The 27,366-nt window shown below is 40.7% G+C and overlaps 2 protein-coding genes across 3 annotated transcripts in view; one reads left to right on the forward strand and one right to left on the reverse strand.

The window, feature by feature from the left end:
• Positions 1-27,366, reverse strand: part of LOC101475732 (ankyrin repeat- and BTB/POZ domain-containing protein 3-A) — a 254,130-nt gene that overhangs the window by 104,737 nt on the left and 122,027 nt on the right. The window lies entirely within an intron of this gene.
• LOC112436225 (E3 SUMO-protein ligase ZBED1-like) lies at positions 23,674-26,143 on the forward strand. The gene is made up of 3 exons (XM_076876136.1): positions 23,674-24,791; positions 24,968-25,220; positions 25,395-26,143. The coding sequence occupies exons 1-3, from the start codon at positions 23,674-23,676 to the stop codon at positions 25,809-25,811; spliced, it is 1,788 nt and encodes a 595-aa protein (XP_076732251.1). The 3' UTR covers positions 25,812-26,143.

Raw genomic sequence — 27,366 nt, forward strand, 5'->3', positions numbered from 1 at the left:
GCCGAATAATTTGTCATCAAAACACAATGCAAAAGAAACGAAGTCAAAATCAAACGATGATGAGCTGGTCCTGAAGTTTCCAAACTAGAAAAGGAAGAAACTAAGATTCTGGGTTCATCTCCTTCTCAAAAGACGAAAGCATCAGGAAGAATGTCATGGTTTATTACAAGAGCTGTCTGAGTGGCAGTTTGAGCTCTTGTTAGTTGTGACCACATCTGAGGAGACAGAGAAATACCTTCAGAGAGGCGACTGACCTGGAACAGCATGCAGCTGTGTCTGAGGTAAAGTAGGATTATTTTACTATTTTCATATTATTGTACAGTCAGTGGTGTGTTTCTCCCTTCATATCAACTCTGAGTAGTAAAAATTCATCCACCTTAATATTGGAGTTTTCATAAAACTAACATGGCAGCAACAAAAACCAATAGATGGCCTCACAGTGGCTACATCCATCTTTTATGCTACACATACAGCCAGATATGGACAAATAACATCACACCTCAGTGAATATACCAGCAGCTACCCACTGTTTGACTGACAGGATATTTTAACACAGTGTGTGACCCTGAAACCTTCTGTGGTTCTCTTCGATCAGAGACAAGAATTTGAATCCGAATCCATGTAAAGACACAACAGCTGCATTTCCGGTTTAAATACATCACAATGCTCCTGTTAGATAATACCATAGAGTAAACAAAAACAAACAAACAAACAAAAACCCATTTTGTTGCATTGCTATGTCCGAGCAGCATTTTCAGTAAAGTTTTCTAGTTGTTTTCAGAGGGTTTTATTCGCTAGATTACGAGACACTGTTTCACTGTTGATTTAATGAAGTTACGTGTTCTGTATTTTACCTGCTGCCGGTCCCAAAAGAGACACGTTACAGCTAGACGGTGCGTAGCATAACACATAAACTGATTTAATGGTCAGCTTCACAGCAGCAAGTGACACCTTTTTAATAGTGTGGAGAATATTCTTTCCTCTGGGTATTTTCTGCAGGGAATCACCCCTAGCTTGGATATTTCACAGTACCAGGTGTAAAAACTGCCACATCCATCCTCTCGGCCCCTCCCACGCCGACATGTGTATCTAAATAGAACGCGCCTCTAATTTGGCAAGGGCGATGTTGACATTTGGATCCCGTGCCCTGTGGGAAGGGTAACGACTACGCATTAGGATGCTGCAACCGTACGACACCTGATCTGTTCTCTGTATTCAGCTGGTTGTTCTGACACTGCATCAGTCAGTGTAATCCAAACAAAACTCAAATTGCAGCATTATTGATCGCATAATTCTTCTAAAATGCCACTCTACTGAGAGCAGCAACAGGCGCTGTCAGGCAGCAGAATCAGTCAGACCGGCCTCTGGCTAACCCAGCTCATTCCCAAACAGAAAGCTCGGGTGATCCACCCTTGTGGCTGTATGAAAGCACCCTTCAGCAGGATCTTACACCTCTTCTGATTCTAAAAGGGCTGCTACATGGATGATCCTACAACACAGCAAAAGAACAGAGAGGCTTTCAAGGGACTTCAAAAAATCATAATCTTTGACTTTCACTGAATCTATAAGAAAGCATCAGTTGTTGCAGCCTGTTCTCATCAGGACATCAAATGCCACCATGCTGTCAAAGCTGCTGGCGTCTCGCTGATACGTTTAAGGTGCCTGACCCCGCGGCACCTCGACTGTCATTGTGGATGATTTATGATATGAAGGGGGCATATTTTAATACAAACCATTCATTTTCCCCCCTGTCTAAATCTAATGAAGTACTTTTGGCGCCTAAACCAGGGGTGTCAAATTCAGTTTCTCTAAGGGTCACACTGGGAAATGAGAATCACATCAACTGCCAGACATTAAAATATATATATGTACTGACATATCATGTTCAGCAAAATCCCCAAACAAGCCAAGTGCTGATTTTACTTTTTTCTTATATTCAGTAAAAAAAAGTAAAAGCTCTTTAAACTTGTAATTTACCTGTTCAACATAGGAATAGGAAAATTTTTAAAAGAGACACGTATTTTACGCTAATAGCTGCCTCTCTTCAGGTCACTGGCTTACTGATGCCCTCTCTCTGTCTTTGCTGGTGTTTACATATTAAAATAAATGACGACACAAGTTATGAAGCAAAATTCGTCTCACGAGCCTACACCTGCAGTGCTCTGCCATCAGGATCAACTGCTCTCCTTTTGTGCACTTCTGTGCTAGCTAGCCTGTTAGCCTGAAGTGGGAGTGGAGTGTTTAAGTTTAGCGTGTTGCTGCGCAGACAGATAAAACTAACCAGGCCAAAACTGATTATGAATCTTAACTGATATTTGATCATAAGACAAATTTGTGATGGTGTATGGGCTTTGATTTTGACGCACCTGATTTTCGGGCCTACTTCTGACGAGCAAGTGAAAGCTAAGTACAGGAAATTAAAAACGGTCTCATGTTTGGCAAACCTGGAAATGCAGACCATGGTATGCTACGAAAAGCACTTTTGGCTGATGCCTTGAGTTTTGTGTCTCACTCTAAAAGAACCGAGGATCTTTCACATTTAAGGAAAATGTGCTAACTACTATATCACAGAGCCATTTTTAGCACCGTAGCAAAGGATGCTAGTTCAATGTTTCAATGTTTTTTTTGAAACAATGTTTCAAATACTGACTCAGAGTCAGTATTTGAAAGTGCTGGAAAAGAAGATGTTGCTTAGTCCTGCTCCCAAATACAGGTCTGGGATGAAACTGACATTTGTTTCCACTTTTAATTTCTAAAGCTGTAAAAGAACAAATCCAAAGCATGAATGAGCTTATTGTAATTATTTCATCATGCAAACATGCTGCACATACGAGGGCTTTCTTGAACCAAAAAGGTGTAAAAATAAATAAACAAAAACATAAATACCATGTAAAATGTTTTCTCACACTTTTCAGCTACACTACAATGTTTCCTCAGCAGATGGAGTTTGTTTTAAACAACCAGGAGAAGTGATTTAACCTCTTTCCACAGCATCTGTTCAGGCCCTCATTTTTACAAACCTCTATTTATAGCTTAGTAACATCTCATACATGCTTAAATCAAGACGACACCATTTAATATAACTGCAAAAAGCCCTGGGAGCCATGGTAAAGGCTTCAGACTGCACCCCCTCCAACCCTTATTAGATAAACTGTTAGGAAAATTGATGGATGGATATACGCAGAACACAAAATGCACAATTTATTAAATAAAGTGACATAAATTCAGGCTGAAAACGTATTTTTCTTGTTATTATGATAACAAAGAGCTTAGTAGGAAAATTAAATGTCCCTTTTAGAAATCCCTCTAAATAATCGTTGAGGTCTAAACGACTACAGTGCCCATAAACTCCTAATTTCCCACATTTGCTACTTTGAATTTGTTCGTAATTTTGAAAGCTGTATGATACAGACCTTCACTTTAGAGAACAATTATTATGTTTATCATGTAAGCAAACTGAGCTGCTTAAAGGCATTCGAGCTCCAGAACATTGAATATGTGGACTTGGATGTAATTGATTTTATTCAAAATGCTGTTTTTGTAATCGGTTTGTAGCAGTGCGGAAAATAAATTCGATTTCTAAAGGTGTCTCGCAACACCACCGGGCTCCTATATATATTCAATTCAATTTTATTTATATAGCGCCAAATCACAACATAAGTCGCCTCAAGGCGCTTCATAGATACAGAGAAAAACCCAACAATCATATGACCCCCTATGAGCAAGCACTTTGGCAACAGTGGGAAGGAAAAACTCCCTTTTAACAGGAAGAAACCTCCGGCAGAACCAGGCTCAGGGAGGGGCGGCCATCTGCTGCGACCGGTTGGGGTGAGAGAAGGAAGACAGGATAAAAGACATGCTGTGGAAGAGAGACAGAGGTTAATAACAGATATGATTCAATGCAGAGAGGTCTGTTAATACATAGTGAGCGAGAAAGGTGACTGGAAAGGAAAAACTCAATGCATCATGGGAATCCCCCGGCAGCCTACGTCTATTGCAGCATAACTAAGGGAGGATTCAGGGTCACCTGATCCAGCCCTAACTATATGCTTTAGCAAAAAGGAAAGTTTTAAGCCTAATCTTGAAAGTAGAGATAGTGTCTGTCTCCTGAATCCAAACTGGAAGCTGGTTCCACAGAAGATATATATATATATATATATATATATATATATATATATATATATAGTCAGCTTGTCAATTACTGTTAAAAAAAAGTGAAAGGAAAAAAATGAATGCAATCGGCCACAGTGCCTGAGAGGGGCAGAAGAAAAGGAAGGTTTTCCCTCCTCCCTGAAGTACCCTGTGGTTTCATTCACAAACACTTAAAGATAGGTTATTTCTTTTTTTTTTTTTTTTTTTTTACAAAGTCCACCATCATCCATAACTGTACCCATCATCATCATCATCCTTGAACAACAAGACCCAGTCAGATTGTGAAATGTCTGCCTTCCTGGATATTCCACGGTCAACTGTAAGTTGTATTGCAAAGAGGAAGCATTTAAAAATCACAGACCAACACTCTGCTGACTCAGTAACTGCAGAGCTCCAAACCTCCTCTGGCATTAACATCAGTACAAAAACTGTGCACTTGGAGCTTCATGGTATTGGTTTCCATGGCTGAAGTGCTCCTGTGGGTATATTGAGCAGAAGGCCCATTACTTCTGTCTGTATTTACATGGAGGACAGTCGAGTGGACAGGATACGATTTTGCTGTAACTGTGGCAGAAGTGAAACGAGGCGTGCATGCATGTGTATTCACATCTATGTGTGGGGTCTACAGCAGGATGCAAACTACTATCATCACCTTGCAGAACAAGACAGTGAAGTTGAAGTTCCTTTGATCGAAGGATGAAAGACTTGAGACAGCTGAATGACACAGAGGACCAAAACAACAGTGACCTGAAGAGAAAAACAAGACGGAAAGAACCATGGGCACCAGGACAGCAGCAGCTAAGCTTTCAAAATAAGAATTAGTGGCCTTCCCAACAGAAAATTGATCTCATTGTTCAATTTAGTGGATGAAAATATAAAAATAAATTCCATAGGACATCTATATAGCTCCCTTTATGCCCCCTGCTGGTCACTAAAAATAATGTTTAACGAGCTTCTCCACCGGCTTCAGTCTTATAACTTGTAGACTTACACCAGCAAGAAGCTTCTGTATGTACTGATGGTGATGGTGCTTCCTCATTTTCCTGTTAGTTCAGCAGTGCTGATTAACGTGGGAGAATTTACACTATTACTCATTGTTATTTACTCACAAAGCTTTTTGACATTATATAATGGACCAGCATCGCCCCTCCTACAGTAACAAAGAGGTTTAACCAGTCAAAGTACTGAAAACACATCTGTGGGTGGGTAATTTCCCAGCAAAGGCATCATCGCAGTGGGCAACAACATGAACGATTTGGATGTAAGAACAGTGGGTATAGGTTTCTGTTTGCAAACAGCAGATTCAAACAATGAATATTTAGCATTTTCAAATTGCCTTTGAAAGGAATACGGAGCAAAAATTGCATTCAGAACGAGAAGAATGAGAATTTCATTATTTTTGTGGCTTTGTGAAATGAAAACAATAAAACACACGAGCTGACACATTTTAAATAAAGAACTGGTAACGGTGTCAAGTGTAATTCCTGCTTGAATTATGTCGGCGTTTTGTGAACAGGGCTGCTGGTAAATGGGATTCAGAGTAATTTATTTATTTTTTTATATTCAAAAGAAAAGAAGAAAATATAAAAGCTGCAAACTCCTGAAAGCTGTTCCAGATAATAATGTTTGTAATAATGAACTACTGATGACCAGCCTCATCATCTCTGCCACACATGGTCACTTTGAGCTACATGGAAGCAAAAAAAAGTGTTTTTCAATGAGGAGCATCAGCCCATTTTTCTTCTAGTTATATATATATATTTTTTTTTATTTTTTATTTTTTTTGAAAAGGAAGGCACTGAAATCCACTTTGAACAGAGACAATAGCTGTGATTCAAGTCAAAAAATATATGCAGATTTGGACTGGCAGCTCTATATTTGGGGGCGATATGACTTGGTCTTGATGTTAAGCCTGGCGACGTTGCTGATGCGACCACGCAGCATCCTCGCAGGTCGCTTGGCTGCGGGGCGTCACGGCCAGTCGTGGAAGGTTGGGAAGTGGCTGAGGTTACACAACTGTGACTGGCTTCAGCCTCGGGGAACGACCTTCAGTGATTTCACACATCCCGGCGGCGCTGCAGAGCTCTAATCCCGCAATGAAAGAGCGAAAGTGCGACAGAGATGATCAAGAGAGTGTGAAAGAACAATGGGGGCGAACTACAATGAAGCTGAATGATGCGGCAAGAGGCAGACATGAATGGCAGGAGGCAAAAAAGAAAAAAAGAAGAGAAGGGGGAAATGTAAAAGTGATTGATGTGTGGAGATTGAAGAGGGGAAGATGTGAGTGCAGGAAAAAGGCAGAAGGCCAGGAAGTCATGTTTTTATCTTTCAGCTTCACAGTGATCTCCTGCTGAGGACTCAGCCTCTTTTCCTGGCCTGAAGGACTTTCACTGCAATGCAATGACAATGTGATTTTTATTTTAAAGCATGTCTCTGGTAAAACCGTCAAACTCAGCATTGTATGCCTTCTGTCATGAGTACCTCAAGCAGCACACTCTGACTAAAGCAGCACTTTGCGTTTTCAGTCTCACTGCTTAGAAAAGCTCACATTTCAACTACTACGCACTTAGATTTAAGTGTTTATAAGAGTACAATCAACTAGTGAAGTTTTGGAGGCGGTTTGGGTGCCACTGTGGCTGCAGCTGATCTGACGTACAGTCATCACCTATATTTCTCAAACGGCTCTGAGTAATATTTGTTTTTTTATGTGAACACTGAACGAAACTATGCAAGTGCCAGTTTATCAGCAGTCACTGGTGTCTTAAAGGGTTTTTTTCATTTTTTATTTATTTTGTTCTGGTTTGGAAATCAGTTTAGTTTCCTGAGTTGGTTTGCTGGTCATTAAGAAGCTGCAGGAGTGGCAGTGATATGCGTCTTATGCAGGAGAGTGCTGTTTGCACCCCCCATTTGGGAGTTTATGTAAAGATTGTGGCTTGGGTTAAACATTCATCTTTCAAAACTTTTACCCTGCACTTTGAGAAATGATGCTAAAGAGTTCCCATTGTGCTTTAAGTGGTCCTGAACAAGCGTGCAAAGCTGTTTTCACACTTGAACTACGCACCCATCTCAATAGATATTATCCAACAAGCTGCATTTGAGAATCCAAATGCATGAGGCAGTTAGTGCAGATATTAAACCAGTTCACTTGTAATTTACCAGTATGTTCAGGATGGGTGTCATGTCCTGTCTGTGTTTCCAGATTTGAGCAAGAGTCTGATGTAGAATCCTCTTGCCTTTTGGGACCATGTCCTGTCATGAATCTGCTGACATAGTTCATATCTGCAGGCATGTGAAAAAGGAGTCTATGCAAACCAGCTTGTAGAATTACCTTTAGCAGCAATAACTAAAAATAATCAATTTCCGTATGATACTGTCAATCTCTCATATCAGAGAGAGATATTTGGCCTGGATTTCCTTACAATGTTTAGGTTCATTGAGCTTTGCGTGCATTTATTTATGCACAATTCTCATAAGGTCCCACCACAGCATTACAAACAGGCTGAGGTCTGGATTTGAGTGGCATTGCAAAACCTTTAGCCATTCTGTTATAGATTTGCCAATATGGGATTATTGTCCTGTTGCATGGCTAAATTTGGCCAAGCCTCAGGTGTCAGATAGATGGCTTCACATTTGACTCTAGAATACTTTTGTATACAGAGGAGCTCATGCTTTGTGACTGCAGAGTGTCCAGGTCCCCTGGCTGCAAAACAGCCCTTATACTGCTGTACTGACAGTAGCTATAAGTCAGCTGTGCTGATCCACTGTGTTTGGTTTCCTCTAAACATGGCACTGTGCATTATAGCCAAACTTCTTCAGTTTGGTCTGATGTGTCCAAAGGACAATGTTAGGTCTTGTGGTTTGTTCAGATACTTTGCAAACCTAAGTCTTCATCAAACCTAAGTCTTCCTGCCATTCTGTTTCTAGAGAGCAGAGGCTTTCTCCTAGCAACCTTTCCAAACAAGCCATACTTGTTCAGAGTGGCTGTAACTCTACTGTCATGAGATTTAGCAATTTACATGCTAAGTGAGACCCGAGAAGTCTAATATGTAGGTCTTGGGTGTTTTACAATGTCTCTGAGGATTCCACAGCCTGACCTTGGGGTGAATTTGCTGGGATATCTTCTTCACTGAAGTGGACATTTCAGCAAAGTTCCCAGAAACTTAATCCACTTCTGGGAAGAAATGAACATCCCAGACCATCTAGACTCAGACAAGGAAGCTGCTAAAACGTCTGCTGATGTAGAGGTGGTTGCACTTACTGATGATCAATTAATCAATTGTATTTGATAAGCACTACCTGACTTCTGCTTACCCTCTAAATTCCTATTGAAGCAACAAGGGTGTAGTTCAGTATTTTTTTTCCCAGAACCGCATGACTGTTGCTCGTGTGTGACAAGTTCTTTGGGGTGATGCATGAATATGTCATGCTCCTGCACTCTCATTCTTCCAGGAGTGATAAAGTAGTGACATCTGTGCAATGACACCTGGAAGATTCTTGGAAATGAAAGTGCAAACTTTTATAGTTTTCTGCATGTCAGTCACACTGCCAGTCTTCTCACATTGCCATTTTCTGGCTGGCTACTGTGATGTTAGCCCATATTACCAGTCAGCCATCACTCTTCTTACACTCGCCCCTCTGGGGGAGGTTCACACAACCTGCATGCCCTCAAATATCACCCGGTCACAATGTTCTGACATCCCTGGGTAGGCCCAGATGGTGACCATATGTCCACAGCCCTCATAGAGTGAACACAAAAGCAGACAGGGGAGAGTATTGCACACTTTGTGAGTGCTGTGATTTGTTTAGCCCCGTTTCCCTCTGGTGTTTGCGATCAGCCTGCCTGAGAGCATCTGTAGCAACAGCATCTGATATGATGAGCAAATAACATATGAATAACCAACAGCGATTAGCTCCTTGCTGCTGTTGAGTGCTGAAGAGGTTGGTTGACTTTCTTGCATCATTTGTTAACGTTTAATGTTCTGCCAAATATATCCTGTTACAATGGTGGATGTTGATATTAAACATTTAAGTTTCAAACGAGGAACTCACTTTATGTTCAAGTGATGTCTGTGAGCCAAAAGCAGCCTCCTCCCTGTGCTCTGTTTTGGACAGTTCTTTTTTTTTTTTTAAATTGGCTCTTTATGATGTCAGTGAGCTGATATTCCTAATATGGTCATCTCAGCCCTGTAGCTATAATCAAATAATCCGTACCCATCTTCAAGAGGCAGACAATCAGAAGAAAGCTTCCTAATAGGGAGGGGGTATTGAACTCCAATGCTTCTGTTCCAATGCCCAGTACAAGATCAATGAGGATAATTATGAACCGCGGTTGCTCTACAAGGGCCCAACGTTAAAAAATCTGGTTGGGCTTCGAAAAGAGACTAACGGGTCGAGACGGTTCCAGACATTTTCTTTTGTTGTAGTTTCTCAAAAGTGAAGATTTGTTGCTTTTCTCTCTTTGACCTTGCAAAAGTAATCTCTTTGCCTTTTGATTTGTTCCTTGTGATAAAAACAAACAATGTGACGATGTCACCTTGGGATACTGGGAGCACATAATTGGCCATTGTGAGCATTTTAACTTTTATTGACTAAACGAGCACAGCAGACTTTTAACTTATTACATCAGGAAAAACACAGAAGAACAAATTGTGCTCTTGCGATGTGACACGGATTAATTCAGCTGCTTTTTCTTCTGTGACATGTCAAAATGTCTTCTATGAAAATGTTCGAATACTGTACTAACAATTAAAACCACTAAAACAATTTGACATTCCACACAAAACATTAATACGTGCTCACCCACATAAGGCTACCTAATATTACAGGATATCATGCTACGATCCAGTCAGTGTTTTACATCTGCAAATGCTAGAGCACTTTAGCATTTGGCATATCAAGTTAGCAGGTGGGCAGGAGATATCTGGGAATATAATATGCAAAAAAAAGACGAGTGTACAGCAAAGTTCACCAGCATGTTTCAAAAACTGCAAGGTAGAGGTTAATCGATTTGTTTCAAACAGCTAACACCGAATCAGGACTTTGAACATTTTAAATGTAAGAGTTCTGCACTTCTTTAACCTTAGGAATTTTACACCGCAATTTACAACGCGTTTACGAGTCAGCCATTCACATGCACACACACTTTTACAAACCAGTGAAGGAAGAGGTGCTGCGTCTCGTGCTTTTGGGAGCTATTTAGTGTTTGGGATTTGGGAATGTTAAATGTTGCCAAAGTCAAGTTTTAGCAAAACATAATTAAAATACTCTGAATGAAAACTAGAAACAAGTATCATCAAGAATTTAATGGCGCTGTTAGTCTGGTACTTTTGTGGTTTATACATACACATATATAGATATATACATATATACCAACAACAACAGCAATATTTCCAACCACTGCTTTTCTGACATTTTAAACAAATGAATGCATTTATAGACATGCATGTTTTTATTATGCCTTTTGTGATGGGTGATGAGATAAAGATCGAAAAAGGGTTTTTAATCAAGACTCAGGTCTTCAATAATTTAGCCCCAGGTGCATTTGAAACTGGACTTTGTTACCTATCCTTAATGGGAACTGCACCTCTTTTACAACAATCAAGAAGCTTTAATAATCCTGCAGAGCTATTAAAGTTTTATTTTGGGAGGTGGGGAGGCACATATCAGCTGTCTTTCAGTAAATTTGAGTTTCTTGTTTCTATTCAACACATTCACACACAGTTGCTATGAGTTACTAGTTCAATAATGCTCTTTTTAAATTTCTTCACTGCGAATATTTTATTTGCCCAAATAAATTGTGACGACTTGGTAAGTGAAGGGTAAAATCAGCGGCTTCTTCATTAAGTCTTCCTCCTGTGGATGAACTCCCGCTTCCCCGTCTCGGCCTGCAGGAAGCGTCAGCAGTTCTCATTCTGCTGCAGCCTCAGTGAGCTTGAATCAGTTCTGTTCTTGCTGTGGGGTCTTGTTAGAGTAACCCTTCAGCTTGCAGCAGATATTCAGAGCAGAACAGACTTGTGTAGCCAGCTCCAGTCCATGACAGTGAGTTGCAGTATGCAACCTGTCAGTCAGGGAAAACACAAGATGGGAAGTCCTAGCTGATTAGCAATGGCTGGACTTTCAAAGTAAGAGTCAAAAGTCTTGAGATGATTTACAAGTGCTAACAGCTAATTTTGTAACTGAATTTAAGTTTTGATTATTTGCACAGCCTTTAAATGCTAAAATTAGACCTCATGTATACTTGTGGGGCTGTTGTTATATATCGTAATACACATGCGGGTCCTGTTCAGGTAAAGTCTACATGTGTGCCTGAGCTGCTTACACTTTCCTCATCACAGTGACAAACTGCAGTTGTGTAGCATAAACCACTGGAAATAACAGGTTGCAGAACTGCTCTTCAAAACCACTAAACCTGCAGTTAGTGGACAATGCCAGACGGCTCCACGCTGAACAAAAAGCCAGGTTCACATGTGCAGTGTAGACACCAGACACAGGAGAATTAGATCAGATAAAAGAGGTCCTCTGAATTTGAGTCGTCTCCCTTTTCTTCTCCAGGTTATCAAACCAAAGAGACAAAGCATGTCTACGTGCACGAATAAGAGCTGGCTGTTTTCTGCAATTATTATATCAGTTACACTGATTCAAACTGCTGTATAACACGAAGAGACATCAGCACCTGGAGAGGAGTCACGGCTGGCAGCAGGTCTGATCATGTCTGTCACACACACACATGCAGGAAACACGGGCTCAGCGGTGCACACAAACAAAATCTATCCATGTTAACAAGGGCCGTAGTGACTGAAATTTAAAATGAAGCTGAACAAGATACAATCTCAGCATGCGCAGCACTCAAGCTGCAAAGAATGAAAAGTGCACCACTTGCAGCATACTAATGTGCTGACTGAGACAATGAAAAAGTGCTTAGCGACTTATCTCAAAGACAATCAGCTGCTCCATCTGATAAATAATTTAGCTTTTATTAATGCCATTTTGATTACCGATTATGAATTCTGCACACAAAACAATCAGCGTTACAGTGCACGGATTCATTAATCATACAGCCAAACAAAAGCAAGTTTATTAACTTGTCATTTGCATTTTTTTAATTTAAATCTGAGCTCTGTGGAAAAGATAAAATAAACCATCAGATCAAGGAGCCTTTTATTATATTTAGCACTTTAACAGTACTGACAGATAAAATATGGTAATAAAACTGTAAATTTATGAGAAAAATGCACATTTTTTGGGCTCAAACTCGGAATTTCTTTCTTTCTAACCTTTTGTTTTTGCGTTGAAGATGCAAATGACATCATTTTGTCTTGTTTAGTGCCACTTGCCTGGAGTGGATGAGCCAAGAATCAACAAATTATCGCAAGAATGCAGACTTTCAGGAGACATTGCATCCATCATATAGACAGTATAAAAGATGGATTTAGCCGCTCTGTCAGTCTGCACCAATGAGTGTCTGTTACCAGAAGAGCATTCGACTGACTGCAGCTGGTCACAGACGTGGTCCCCATCTGCAAAAAGCTGCTAAGTTCAATGCAATATATGAATCAGTCTGCAGTCTCCAACCCCTGTTAACCCTAGAATGACTGCAGCATAACCAATGAGTGATAGTCAGGAATGATAATATAGCTTAAAAAAATCTGTTATGATTTACTTATGTGAGGCTCATCAGAGGAAGATCAAAAATCTTGTAAAAAGATAGCAGCTGAACTGAAGACGACTCTGAGGGCAATTTCATTTTCCCAAATAGAATGAAGTCATTTCACTCACTCTTATTTTGCAAAAAATTGTTTAGAAATTTTGATTTTATGAAGCCATTTCCCCCCAAAACAACCTAATTAACTGAAATGTTTTGCAGCACATCTGCAAAGTGGGAACACCCTTGTCCGTGGGGTTCATGCGGGTTTCTGGTAACAAATCATGAAAACCACAGCAGCGACCTCCACCCTATTACGCCGTTATGGCTCATGTGTCTTCAGGGACTCAGATGTGGTCGTATTATTATGCTTCACTTCCCTCTGCGAGGAATGCAGTGATTTTACTAAAAGTTTTAGACAGTTGCCGTGCTCCGTTTTCCTGCCTCAATTATGTTCAATTATTCTCAGCCGAAGCCCCACTGTGCTGCAGTTGGCTTCTGAACCGCTGTTCTGCAGCGCTGGTTTGATTTGTGTTTTACTGTAAGTCAGAATGTGGAGCATCATAACAGCTAATGACATGTCATTACACTGTATACCTTACTATTCATTGAAAAAATAGCCTGTGTCTGATATGCAAAACTCTAAATTCATTGCAAATATAATTTATTATATTTTATTTACGTACATAGTTTTTCAATCGGTTAATAATGTGGCCTCTTCTGGAAGTGCTTTTCCACTGTTGCGCTCTAAATAAGTTACATGAAGGATGGTGGTTGTGGATTAACCTTATGAGGCACCTGATATCAACCAAGATCACATACACACACATACACAGTGTCCACCCACCCGGCCGGTTGATGACTAATGGGTACAAAACTATCTACGGCAAATGAACAGTACCTGAAAGTCATGTCCTTAAGAAATAGGGAAAGAAATCCATTAAAGGCCGCACACAGGACTTGGCAGATGAATCTGGTACCTGAGTTGATACATCTACTGTTCAGGAAGGAAGGGAAACAGGGAGAAAAGGCTAAAGTATAACAGATTACACAAGAAGTGGATTGATAAACAGTGGCAACAGGTCTCATGGAGTGTTGGTGTAAGACATGCTGCTTCAAATTGTCATGAAAACCTGTTGAAGGCTACATTTCAGTTGTTAGTGTTAGTGGTTAACAGTTTGCATCCTCTGTGTCAGGATCTGGGCTACTTTAATACCGGGATAATTTCAGGTCAAAGCTGACTCCTCGTTCAAATGCAACAAAAAGCAGGAAGCTGCTAATGAATCGAGCTGTTACACTAAAGTGCTCATATAAAGTCAGATGACCTTACACTGTATGTATGTTTTGTGCTGTAACTTTCTTAAGGCTCCAGAGATGCAGGAGTGAGGTAATAGCCCCGGCGCCCCAACCAAAATCTTTAACCCGCTTTAAAAAGATCCAGCTAAGAGCCAAGTGAGACGTATAACAACTGGCTGCCACACAGAATGAGCTCTGGCAGAGTAATTATTCCTCAGGAAGGTTGAAGTGTCTCAGGTCCATCCCTTTACAACTTGTCCTTGGAGGCAAATTAGCCAAATTTAATCTCTCTCACCGGAAAAGAGAGAGACGGGGGCATCCAGGAAGATTTGGAAATTTAGTAAAAGAATTTAAAAAAATTACCTCCTGTGTCTCACATGTCAGATTAGCATAGTAAGCGGAGAGGTTGATTATTTGGCATGAATATTGTGCTTTGAAATCTGAAATCAGTCTGTAGTCTTTCTCCTCTGGCAGCTGCCCTTGCGTGACTTTGCAGTGCTGACAAGTCACTCGCGGTTTGTTTGAAAGGAGATAAATCCTTGATGGGTGGCAGAGGAAGCAGAGATGAGGAGCTTAGCGTCGGGCTCTGACGGAGCCTTGAAACTATGCTTGGCTCTTCACGATCATGTCGGGAGGAGTGGAGTTACATGGTCACCGAATCACTGTCTGCCTGCTCCCACCTGGAGGCTAATAATACTCCTGGAAGCCTGATTCTCTGTAATGTTGTTAGAGAGACTCTCAGGTGTCTCTTCAGGAGAACATCATAGAATTTCTTGTTCGAAATGATAAAAAATTACATCCCTACTTTATTACTTACGGCTCCGGGCCTCTGTGATCATCTATATCAGCGGTCCCCAACCTTTTTTAGCTCCACGGACCAGTGTTGCGGATAAATACAACAAAATAAAATTATACGACCGAGACAAAGACTGTGGTATTTTGTAAATTTAATAAAAAATGCAAATTCACTATGTAATTGTGTAACTTTATTAGCAGCGTCCTCCTGAAATGCACCAACAACACTGAGAGTAACATCCTCCTCTCTGCCTCTTAATGCTCTCTGCTCGCTATGCTAACGCGTAAATATTTCTTTCAAAATAAGACACACAACTACAACACGGGAAAAGACACAGGGAAACCAAGTTAACGATAAAAACCCTGAAAACCATAAATTTCACACAGCTCTCACGGCCCAGTACTAAACAACTCATGGACTGGTACCAGTCTGTGGCCCGGGGGGTTGGGGACTGCTGATCCTATATTATTGTTTTTCAACTTGATAGGTGCAGATAAATATGAAGGCTTTTGTATTGTCTAAACTGACTGCGCACTACTTTCTTCAGTAAGTAGACAACGTCAGTGTTTAGCTGCTGAACATGCTGAAGTACATCATTCAGCAGCTACAGACACTGGAGGCCAAGATACTAAGGCCGAAGGACACTCTGACACAGAGCTGGCATCATAACTGTCTCCTTCAAAATAATGGCAGAAGTCAAGTGAACCAAACCAATCCTCCAACAGCCCAAAAGCAAACGCCCTTCATCCATCAGAAGGGAATTTCTTTCCTGACACCTGAATGCAAGATGAGGGTTGATCCGAACCACCAGCTGAAGTTCCCATGAGACACCACTCCAGCTTCTCTATGGTAAAACACTCTGCTCCACCTCTGTTAGAGTCCTGCTGATGGTTGAGCTCAAAGTCCAGTCCACAGCAGGATGTTTGAAAGAATATACCTTCTCTGTTCAGGTCGACTGCAGAAGCTTTGTTGAAAAAACCCACCTGGCAAATTCCACGCAAAAATGGCACTCAAAGCACTGGCTTGGGATTTTCTTGGGCTCAGAAGGGAAGATGCAAAACAGGATAAGAAAGCACGCGAGGATCAGCAGCAGGGAGCAGTAAAGAGATACTGTGCCCCACCACTGGGGCACAATCTGGGATCAAAGGGGTGAAATGGCAGTGAGGGCTGCAATAATACTGAGCAGATAGATGATTTAAAAACTGCTGAAAAAGGATCATGTGTTCAGAAGAGAGATCACAAGCCAAAATGTTTGGGGTGAACTACTGTAAAACTGCGATAAGGAAGCTCTTTTTCAGATAACCGCATTTCCTATAACTGCAATAAGAAGGAGCCCGCAGGCAACAACAAGTCAACTCGCCTGTCAGGCGTTCTGCTGACAGCAGACGGTGATAGGTGATGCTGACTCACTGAGAGGCCAGGGAAGACCCAGGAACCTGGGTCAGAGCTCCAGCGGGTGTCATATTAGCCCACCATTTCTGTCTGCCACTTACTGTCATAGCCGCGTGTCACCCAGAGGATTGTGGGTGACAGGGCGTGCTAAACAGCGGCATCTTTTTCAGCCCTTTGACCTCTGCTGTCACGTCTTAATAAAGGTGTCAGGTAAAAGACGAGCCCTCGCTGCTTCTAGCGCTCCTTTACCACCCACACGTGACGAGCTCTTATGAAATGATGCCGCTTATTAAAAGAAAAAACCGAAATGCCCTAAAACACATTTAAATTATCCCTCAACACCTCTGCTTCCTGAGGCTGTTTTCTGTGTCAGCGCCCTGCTGCTTTCAGCTCAGATTAGCTCGCCAGCATTACTGCAGAATGATACAATTACTGTGCAGAAATGGCTGATCGTGACTGCACAGTAGCAGGTGTGCCGGCTGTCAAGCGTGGAATCTCTAAATTGACGGAGAGAAAACAATCAGAAAAGGCCAGCGTGACTTCATTTGTCTTCATCTGTTTCTGGATTTAGGTTCTGTTCCCATCTATGAGGATGGAGCTTCTGCAGAGGACGCGTGCAGAGACAGATGGACAGAACAGGTGCTATCATGATTCCAGTGCAATATTTGCATGTCTCTTTAAATTATTACATTTTAAAATTTAAAGAGACACACTGTGTTTCCAGTTTATTATAAGCTAAATTTGCTTGTTTCTAACTTCTGTAAACTGTTTTACAAGAAACATTATTATTGTTTAATCAAGTTTCTCAAATATTTGTCTTTTCATAACAGGAAGTCTAATAAATTTGTAAGCAGTGTGAAGCTTTTAACACACAAGAGCAGTTTAAGGTTTCAGTATCTCACCCAGGAACACGTCAGCATTCAGCTGGATTGAGACACTGAAGTTCCAATTAATGGACCCATTAATTTAAATCCTGAGACACAACTGACCCCAATCTGAAGTAACTTTGGAGCCTAAAGCCGAGTAAACGAACTTCATGACTTAACAGCAGATTTCACTGCTGCACAGTTACGTGCAATAACCTTTCATATCTGGCATCTTCAAATATGTTTGAACTTTGTTAAATATAATTTGTATTAATATTATTTATATTATTACAGCACACACAGAAATCCCAAAATTGCTGTAAATATTTAGGATTCCTTTTTTTTTTTCCAACAATATCTTTATTATTTTTTTACATTTTAATGACTTACAAACAGTCCAACATTCTAAATACTACATGAACATACACTCCTCTCAGACAGCAAAAAGAAAACAAAAAAGTCATCAGATTTATCACTCCGTTAAAGGCCTAAATTTATCATTATCCCAAATCAAATGTCATTGCCCTCAGTCCTCGTCCTCCTCAAATAATACAAATCCTTCAACAAAATTCACAAATGGTCTCCACACCTTCTCAAAAACACCCAATTTCCTTTTCAGTATACATGTTATCCGCTCCAATGGCAAAGCCACCATCATTTGTTTTATCCACTGTGTGATACTCGGTTCCCTTGTTCTTTTCCATTTTAGTGCGATTAATCTTTTTGCTTGTAACAAACCCATATCAATAAACATTCTGTCACTTTTTGTGTACCTCATGTTTTCTGGGTACAAACCCAGAATAAGGAAGCCAGGATCCAAAACAACCTCTTTGGATAATATTTGTTTCATAGTTTGTGTTACTGCAACCCAAAAGGAGCCTATCTTCCTGCAATCCCAAATACAATGCCAAAAGTTACCTTTATCTTCATTACATTTATTACAAGTGTCTGGAATATTAGAGTTGTACTTATTTAATTTTTCCAGAGTAACATATACAGTGGGGCAAAAAAGTATTTAGTCAGCCACCGATTGTGCAAGTTCCCCCACCTAAAATGATGACAGAGGTCAGTAATTTGCACCAGAGGTACACTTCAACTGTGAGAGACAGAATGTGAAAAAAAAATCCATGAATCCACATGGTAGGATTTGTAAAGAATTTATCTGTAAATCAGGGTGGAAAATAAGTATTTGGTCAATAACAAAAATAAAACTCAATACTTTGTAACATAACCTTGGTTGGCAATAACAGAGGTCAAACGTTTACTATAGGTCTCTACCAGGTTTGCACACACAGTAGCTGGTATTTTGGCCCATTCCTCCATGCAGATCTTCTCGAGAGCAGTGATGTTTTGGGGCTGTCGCCGAGCAACACAGACTTTCAACTCCCGCCACAGATTTTCTATGGAGTTGAGGTCTGGAGACTGGCTAGGCCACTCCAGGACTTTCAAATGCTTCTTACGGAGCCACTCCTTTGTTGCCCGGGCGGTGTGTTTTGGATCATTGTCATGTTGGAAGACCCAGCCTCGTTTCATCTTCAAAGTTCTCACTGATGGAAGGAGGTTTTGGCTCAAAATCTCACGATACATGGCCCCATTCATTCTGTCCTTAACACGGATCAGTCGTCCTGTCCCCTTGGCAGAAAAACAGCCCCATAGCATGATGTTTCCACCCCCATGCTTCACAGTAGGTATGGTGTTCTTGGGATGCAACTCAGTATTCTTCTTCCTCCAAACACGACGAGTTGAGTTTATACCAAAAAGTTCTACTTTGGTTTCATCTGACCACATGACATTCTCCCAATCCTCTGCTGTATCATCCATGTGCTCTCTGGCAAACTTCAGACGGGCCTGGACATGCACTGGCTTCAGCAGCGGAACACGTCTGGCACTGCGGGATTTGATTCCCTGCCGTTGTAGTGTGTTACTGATGGTGACCTTTGTTACTTTGGTCCCAGCTCTCTGCAGGTCATTCACCAGGTCCCCCCGTGTGGTTCTGGGATCTTTGCTCACCGTTCTCATGATCATTTTGACCCCACGGGATGAGATCTTGCGTGGAGCCCCAGATCGAGGGAGATTATCAGTGGTCTTGTATGTCTTCCATTTTCTGATGATTGCTCCCACAGTTGATTTTTTCACACCAAGCTGCTTGCCTATTGTAGATTCACTCTTCCCAGTCTGGTGCAGGTCTACAATACTTTTCCTGGTGTCCTTCGAAAGCTCTTTGGTCTTGGCCATGGCGGAGTTTGGAGTCTGACTGTTTGAGGCTGTGGACAGGTGTCTTTTATACAGATGATGAGTTCAAACAGGTGCCATTCATACAGGTAACGAGTGGGGGACAGAAAAGCTTCTTACAGAAGACGTTACAGGTCTGTGAGAGCCAGAGATTTTCCTTGTTTGAGGTGACCAAATACTTATTTTCCACCCTGATTTACGAATAAATTCTTTACAAATCCTACCATGTGGATTCATGGATTTTTTTTTCACATTCTGTCTCTCACAGTTGAAGTGTACCTCTGGTGCAAATTACTGACCTCTGTCATCATTTTAAGTGGGGGAACTTGCACAATCGGTGGCTGACTAAATACTTTTTTGCCCCACTGTATTCGCATTAACCATTTGTATTGCAACAACCTTAGTCTAAAATTAATAGTTTGTTTATGAGCTTTTGCGCAAACCAATGCCCATTGTTCCATGGATATGTCCTTCTTTAAATCATTTTTCCAGGCGTTCAACCTTCCCAAAGAATTGTCAGATGTCTTGGACCTAATCAATTTATTTATTTCTGATATTGCCCCTTTGTTTGAACTGCTTTTGCTAATTATGTCTTCCAATTCTGATTTTGGTGGTTTGGTGCAGATATTATTTTGATTTGCTCGAATGTAACTTCTAATTTGGAGATATTTGAAAAATTGCTTTCTATCTATATTATATTTATGTCTAAGCATATCAAAGGACATCATATCTTGAGAATCTGTTGCATACAAATCTTGGATTTTTTGTAGTCCTTTAATTGACCATTGTCTAAAAACTTCATCCTCTCTTCCTGGTCTGAAATCCTGGTTTCCCCACATCGGTGTAAACTGTGACAATACAACAGGTTCTTTCATATATCTTTTTACATCATACAACACTTTGACCATGTTCTTTACCATTGGATTTTTCGCCTTTTTAATCAAGTTTATTGCTGTGTCTGAGAAAAAATATAAAGGTAAAGGTGGATGCAAATTAATACTTTCCATCTCTGACCATTGCAGGGCGTTATTTAAGTCAAAATAGTATCTTATAGACCTGATTTGATATGCCCAGTAATACCACTCAATATTTGGACACACGACACCACCCTCGTTGTATGGTAGATGCAACAATGAGGATTCCTTTTTTTAATGCTGAATATTGTCAGTATTAGTCAATGACCAAAAAAACTTCATTTAGCATTATCATTAATTAACGTTAATTTTGCTGTAGATAAAAATCTAAAGACACTGATGAAAACTTGAAACGATTCTTTTCTAGAATGAATATTTCTCTGTTTCATTGGCACAAACTGGGATTATTATGGAAGCTTGTTTCAGCCAGTGGGGAAAAATTACTTTTTATTATTTTTCTTTCTTAATTCCATTAGTTTCAGTTAGTAAGCTGAAATTTTGAGATCATACCTGGAAATTTTTGCAAATGGGTGGCAATTTTTGTGTTTGCCATTGGTGGATATGAGTTTCCACAAACAAAAAAATATTAGGATCAGCATTTGCATCTATTTTGCATCTACCCAGAATTGATGCATCCCTAGTAAAAATGAAGGAATTGATAAAAAATAAAAAGTAAAAGATACAAAAATGCACAAAATATACAAATTATCACTAATATTTACAAGACAAGCATAAACTAAAGACATAATACAATGTTTTAGCATAAAAGTTTTGACTCCATCACACATTTTTCTGTAAAAGTTGCAATAAATCCACATTTTTGCTAATAAAAGACAATAACAAGAAAATGTATACAGATAGAAATATAACAGCTGCTCCACAAAGGATTAACAGTCCAAAAGAAAACATTTATAAGTGAATATTTCTTTTAAACTAATCCAATAAGCCTAAATTGCAAGCTGCTCTTTTTCGGATGGAATGATTTTGCAGGTTTAATTCTGGCACCTTGTATAATCACGGCCACAAAGTCTCAAACAACGCTCTCCTTTAAAATGTGGACTCGGCACCCTATGCAGCCTTTCAAACTTAAAAAGGAAAAGTCAAACAGCTCAACCTTGCTATAACTCGAGAGCACTAGAGTGCAAAGTTTGTTACGCAAACTTTGAAGAAGTGATTTGGAGCAGCACAAACATGTCAGAGGAGACATCAGGTGGCGCTCCATGACTGACAGCTGTGACAGGCAGGTAGGCCTACGGTAAATCCTCGCAAACCATTTGACTGCAGGAAAAGTCTGAGATCAAACTGACCTGCCCGACCACATTTCCTGCCGTGCCATCAGCTCCAGGCAGCCAGAGGAAAAGGAAGAGGAAGAGCTGATGTGACAGAGACAGCCTGGTTTATACATGTACTCCTGCATGAATTAAACATGCGGACAATTCCAGGAACTCTGCCCGCACACAGCTCCTGAAACACAAACAAGACGGGGAACGCACAGACCACACTGTGGAGTAAAAATAAAAGCTAAACATGTCACTACACCCACGCATGTAGCAGCCCCACAAACATAAATGAAACTTCAACAGCAAAAAAGCAAACAAAAAACCCAACACACAGCACACTGATGATCCGGGAGGTGTATCCACAGCATTAGTCATTTAAATTCTGACCTGTAGTTGTGGCACCCCCCTCTTGAGCTAATCAGTAAACACTGCTACATTAATTATGATGCCTTTAAGTTTCATTAAACCCAACAAACAAACAGATAAACAAAACAGATGGATGGGCGGAAGAAAACAACACAATCCCAAAGCCCTGTGTGACAGCAAAGTATACGCCTACTCTGCGATCAAAACAAGACTCTATTATTTATTTAGAAAGGAACTTCCATCTCCATATTAGATTACTTTAATGTAATCTTGCCTAATCTGGTGGCAATTAATGGCAACTATAAGCTCGAGGTGTTTAGGAAGGTAAAAGTGAGCTGAGGCAGGTTTTATCTTTTGTCATAAGCCAGCAATCTTAGTGACCCAGTTCTCAGCAGAAACTCCCACAGCACGGCTCCTCTCAGCCGTGTCCCGCGCCATATGGCAGGCAGCCCGACACTGTGGGTGCGTGGTGGGAGTTTGGGAGAGCCAAGAAAATGACAGGCCCTCAGCCTGTCAGTAGATTTCTGACATAACTGCAAGGAGAGGAGATTCCTTCTTTACAAAATAAAATAAATAAATTCCCCAGATTTTTGACCCGGCTGCCTCGTCTTTCACTCCGTGAGCATCTTCCACTGTGGGCGTGACGTAATAAGAGAGGATCTCAAAAGTCACAGTCTCCCCGCAGCATCCTCTGCAAACCCACCTCCGCCGACCGGCGAGGGCTGTTGCCTAGTTACCTGGCTCTGCAGAAGTGCAGTGAAGCATCGTGGGCCAACGCGAGGACCACTTCACTACCCACACCTACCGTGTAACCACGAGGGAGAGAAGAAGTGTGTCAAGTTGTTTTCTTCTCACGGGAGATAAACTGAGAACAGGAAGCTCAATGATGGACAAACTGTCACACACAAAAAAAAGAGGCTCACTGATGAAATCAGCTGCAGACCGCAAACGCATGCCTGAGATCCACAGACGGGACCTATTGTGCTTTTTCTTGCATGTTGTTGCAATGATGAATTACAGGTAACAATTCACCAAAAATGTAGTTTTAGTTCACACCATAATTTAAAGCACTGGATGCTTTATTTATTGTATGAGCACTGAAATACTGTGTCACTGCATACCCACAGTACATACACATTCCCACAGTGGAAACTCATTAAATAGCTTAATGAGCCCAGTGTATGTACGAGTAAACCCTGTGAGCCATGACATGAGACAGGAAGCGTTAACCTGCACTGAAAAAAATAATTCTTCACTCTAAACATGAAGGAGCATTTCTGACTAAACTGAAAAGTATAAAATTAAAGGTTTATTTATGACTTTTTTCAGATAGAGGATTGACTGAGAGGCTACACAAAAGCTCCAGTGAAGGACAAAAACAAGGCTTATTTTGAACTGGGAATCATGCAAAGCTACTCTAGTAGAGTCCAAAAATTAAATATAAGGCTGGAAATTACAATTATAGTTCTACTTTATTTGAAGTATTGGTCATATTTTTAGTAGGGGTGTCAAATTATCGCGTTAATTGCGATTAATTAATTACAATGCTATTTAGCGCGTTATGTTTTTTAATCTCGTTAATCTAATTTTTAATCTCTTGACGTCATTGATTTTGTATGAGAGTTGCTATGTTATAAAATCCGTTTTTATGTGCTGGGCTCCTTGTGCTTGACTTGTTGGGGGTGGAGTCACGTCGTGAGGTCAAGGTGAGAAGTGGTGATTAGCTTACAGTGTGGATATGGAGGCGCATCTGAGAGTTGTTGGCCCAATGAACGGGAAATTTGTATTTCATAAACGCCCCGACGGCACCATTGACAAAGGTAAAGTGGTCTGCCTAGAGTGTAAGAAGGAGTTTGCTTACCACCGAAGCAGCTCAAGTTTGGCCTATCACCTCAACGCAAAGCACCCAGCCGCGAGTGCAGCAACAGCTAGCAGTGAAGACGTTAGCAATATAGCAAGCCAGAGCAAAGCTTTTCGCCAAACAAAACTAGAGAATACCCCTCGTATGAGCAAGTCTGCGACCGACAGGCTGACTAATGTTATTGCCAAGTGGATAGCGATGAACTGTAGGCCGATAAATATAGTAGAGGACGAAGGATTGACAGAGGTGTTGCAAATTGCGTCCAATGACCCGTCATACAAGCCGCCGTGCAGGACTACAGTAACGACCAAAATCAGCAAAATGTACGACGGCGAAAAGAAAAACAAACTTGAGATTTTGGCGGAGGATTCTCCCAACTGTGTTGCTATAACCGGAGATCACTGGACCTCAGCTGGCAACCACAGCTATTTTGGGGTGACTGGACACTTTATTGATAGTGAGTGGAACCTCAACTCATTTGCACTGACCGTCATGAGAACAGAAACCAGGCACTTTGCTGATAAATGCGCCGAACAGTTCCTCAAGGTAGCAAATGACTGGGGTATTGAAAACAAGATATCCACCATTGGCACAGACAGCGCAGCAAACATGCTGGCTGCTATGAGAGCACTTCCATATGAGCACATCGCCTGCAATGCTCACATTCTCCAGAGGACCATCACGGTATGTCTCGATAGCAGTGGTTTTGTCGGTGTACTGGCAAAGTGCCGCAAGATTGTTGGTCATTTTAAACAAAGCCCTGCGAGTACCACAGAACTTAACCAACAACAAGTAGCACTCGGAAAGAAGAGCGATCAACTTATACAGGATGTACCCACCAGGTGGAACTCGACTCTCGCAATGGTCTCACGCCTCCTATGTAACCGAGAAGCTGTCCAGGCTACGTTGGACCAACAGAACCACAGGTTGGTCTTGCCAACCGAAGCTGAGTGGGCGAAACTGCAGAGGCTGGAGCTCCTGCTTGAACCATGCAAGTAAGTTCAAATAAACACCTTCCCATTTTAATTATATAAACTACTGTTACATGTGTAAAATCAAAATTAATGAACATAACAAGGAACTTTTAAGGACAATTAAATTGGAAATCAGTTACACTTTGATTTAAATGAATCCAGCTAGGTTTATTTAGCAAACCTCTCCACCTCTGCAGGTATGTGACAGAGCTGCTGGGTGGTGAGGCCTACGTCTCTTGCTCTGTAGTGCTGCCTGCTTTTCGCCATCTGTACCGTGTCATGGACATTACTGATGATGATCCTGCCTACGTGGTGAAGTTCAAGAATGCCTTCCAGAAGGATCTGGCAGCACGACGAGCTAATGGCAACGAGATATGGTTCGAGGTGGCCACAGCATTGGATCCACGGTTTAAGGATTTGAAATGTCTTCCAAGAGAAAAGAGGGAACAGGTAGGACAATAAGGTTAAGCTGGACTAATGAGTCCAATTCATTATCAAATCAAACTTTTATTTATTATATGGAACACAAAGTTCCTTACAAGATTAAATAAAAAAATAAAAAAAGCACTTAGTTTTAATCACAATCATTCATTCATTCATTCATTCATTCATTCATTCATTCAGGTGTGGACCATTCTGGAGAATATGCTCCAGGCAGCAGAGCCCAGAAGAGCAGATAGTCTCCAGCCCTCCACAGAGGATGATGGACCAGCTCAGAAGAAGAGGAGGAGCGAACTCCTTCTGGGGTCTGACTCTGACTCAGAAGATGGAATTGAGTCTGGAGAGCTGCAGCGCTACAGAGCAGAACCCAGCATCAGTATTGATGACTGTCCCCTGCAGTGGTGGTATGCTCACTCAGGAGTCTATGAAAAGCTGTCAGTCCTAGCACAAAAGTACCTGGCCTCCCCAGCTACCTCTGTACCCTGTGAGAGACTCTTTAGCCTTGCAGGCCACATAGTGCAAAAGAAAAGGGCAGCCTTGCTTCCAGAAAATGTTACCAGGCTGGTGTGTCTTAGCGACTGGCTGAGGAAGAAGAAATGAGACACATGTGGTCAGCATAGCTGCTGTGTCATTTGTAGCCTACTAGAATAGATTGCTTGATGTTCAGCACTTTTTTTTGTGATGGAAGAATACTTTGATGTGCTAACTTGCAGCACTGCAATGTCAGTTTTATTTTTCATTATCTGAAGCAGAGGAATTTCAGTGCTGTATTGCTCAGAAAAGAGCAACTCTGATGTGCTAACTTGCAGCACTTAATTTATTTGATTTTATTTGTATTTATTTTTCCACTTATTTTACAAAAGAATACAACAGTATGTAAATGGTTGCATCTGTTTAACGTTTGTTAAACAATAAATGACTTTATAAAGTCACTTTCTTTGTTATATCAGTCTTTTGGTCTGCCACAATAAGTTGAGGGCTTTCCTCAGCTATTTTTAGGTGAGATTAAAAAAGAGATTAATTAGATCAATTAATTAAAAATCATAATTAATTAATCTCTATTTTTTTTTAATCTCTTGACAGCACTAATTGTTAGACAATTACACAAAAAGATAACATGCCATCACAATACAACACCAAAAAGCCAATTACCTTCATAAATAATAAATTGTGCCAGGTTATGTTATGCTAGTATGAAAGTTTTGCTAACATTTAAGGTAATTTTCCAAATCTTAGCAGAACAAAGGATAAACAAGCTTTCTGCAAAAATATTCAACATGCATACAACCTAACATTATATATGTTTTAAATGACTTAATATATCCTGTATGAATTTAGTGCTTTTATTAGGTGATGTGGGGATGCATAGTGGGGCCCATGCATCAAATTAAAATGGTAATATTCAGGTTTACATGGATACAATAGTACCCCTGCTATGTTTAGTCCTTACTATTCAGGCTTTCTGGCACAGTGGAGGCATGTAACAGTGGGTGTCAGCAGTGTCACAGCTGCCTTGTTTACAGCTGATGAAGAGGAAGCTGGCGTACCAGAAAGCAGTCATTGTATTTTTCCTCTCTTTCTTTCCACAAAATGCCAACTTTCATCTCAGGGAAGCACGGAAGCCTTTGTTGCAACATTTCCTCCATCACCAGACTCCAGCTTCCTTTTAGATAGATCAGAGATTTATAGATTTACATTTACTGTTAACATCAATTTCTCTTTTTTGTTTTTTTTTTTAGCATCAAACCCCTCAAATAAATCCTTTCCCTGTTCTGCACAGAACAAATCAGCAGACAAAGGAAACTAGCTTGTGAACAGCCAATGTAAAGCTGACAAGAGAGACAGTAGGATAGTAAAATAAATAAATATGTTCCATTGAATGTCATCTTTGCTCTGTATCAGCTGGAAGTGTGCAAGGTCAACAGTTTCATAACACGTTCAACGTGTTTGTTAAAAAGGTTTCCCAAAAAATTCATGCAGGGTGAGGGGATAGTGAACAAGATGTGCCCAAACACAGTGAATTAAATTTGGCCTTCATGGTTAAATTTAATGCATGACCAATATAGACTAATACTTCGAAGATTGATACTGATATTTAGTGGTTTAAAAAGCTGATATTTTGATATAATTGTTGATATAATTTATTTCGAGACAT

This window comes from Maylandia zebra, linkage group LG17, assembly GCF_041146795.1.
Source record: "Maylandia zebra isolate NMK-2024a linkage group LG17, Mzebra_GT3a, whole genome shotgun sequence".
NCBI classification, from domain to species: Eukaryota; Metazoa; Chordata; class Actinopteri; order Cichliformes; family Cichlidae; genus Maylandia; species Maylandia zebra.

Coding starts and splice junctions, on each gene's coding strand:
- LOC112436225 (XM_076876136.1), top strand. CDS start 23,674: ATGGAGGCGCATCTGAGAGTTGTTGGCCCAATGAACGGGAAATTTGTA. Junction 24,792..24,967: donor CTCCTGCTTGAACCATGCAA/GTAAGTTCAAAT, acceptor CCACCTCTGCAG/GTATGTGACAGAGCTGCTGG. Junction 25,221..25,394: donor CAAGAGAAAAGAGGGAACAG/GTAGGACAATAA, acceptor TCATTCATTCAG/GTGTGGACCATTCTGGAGAA.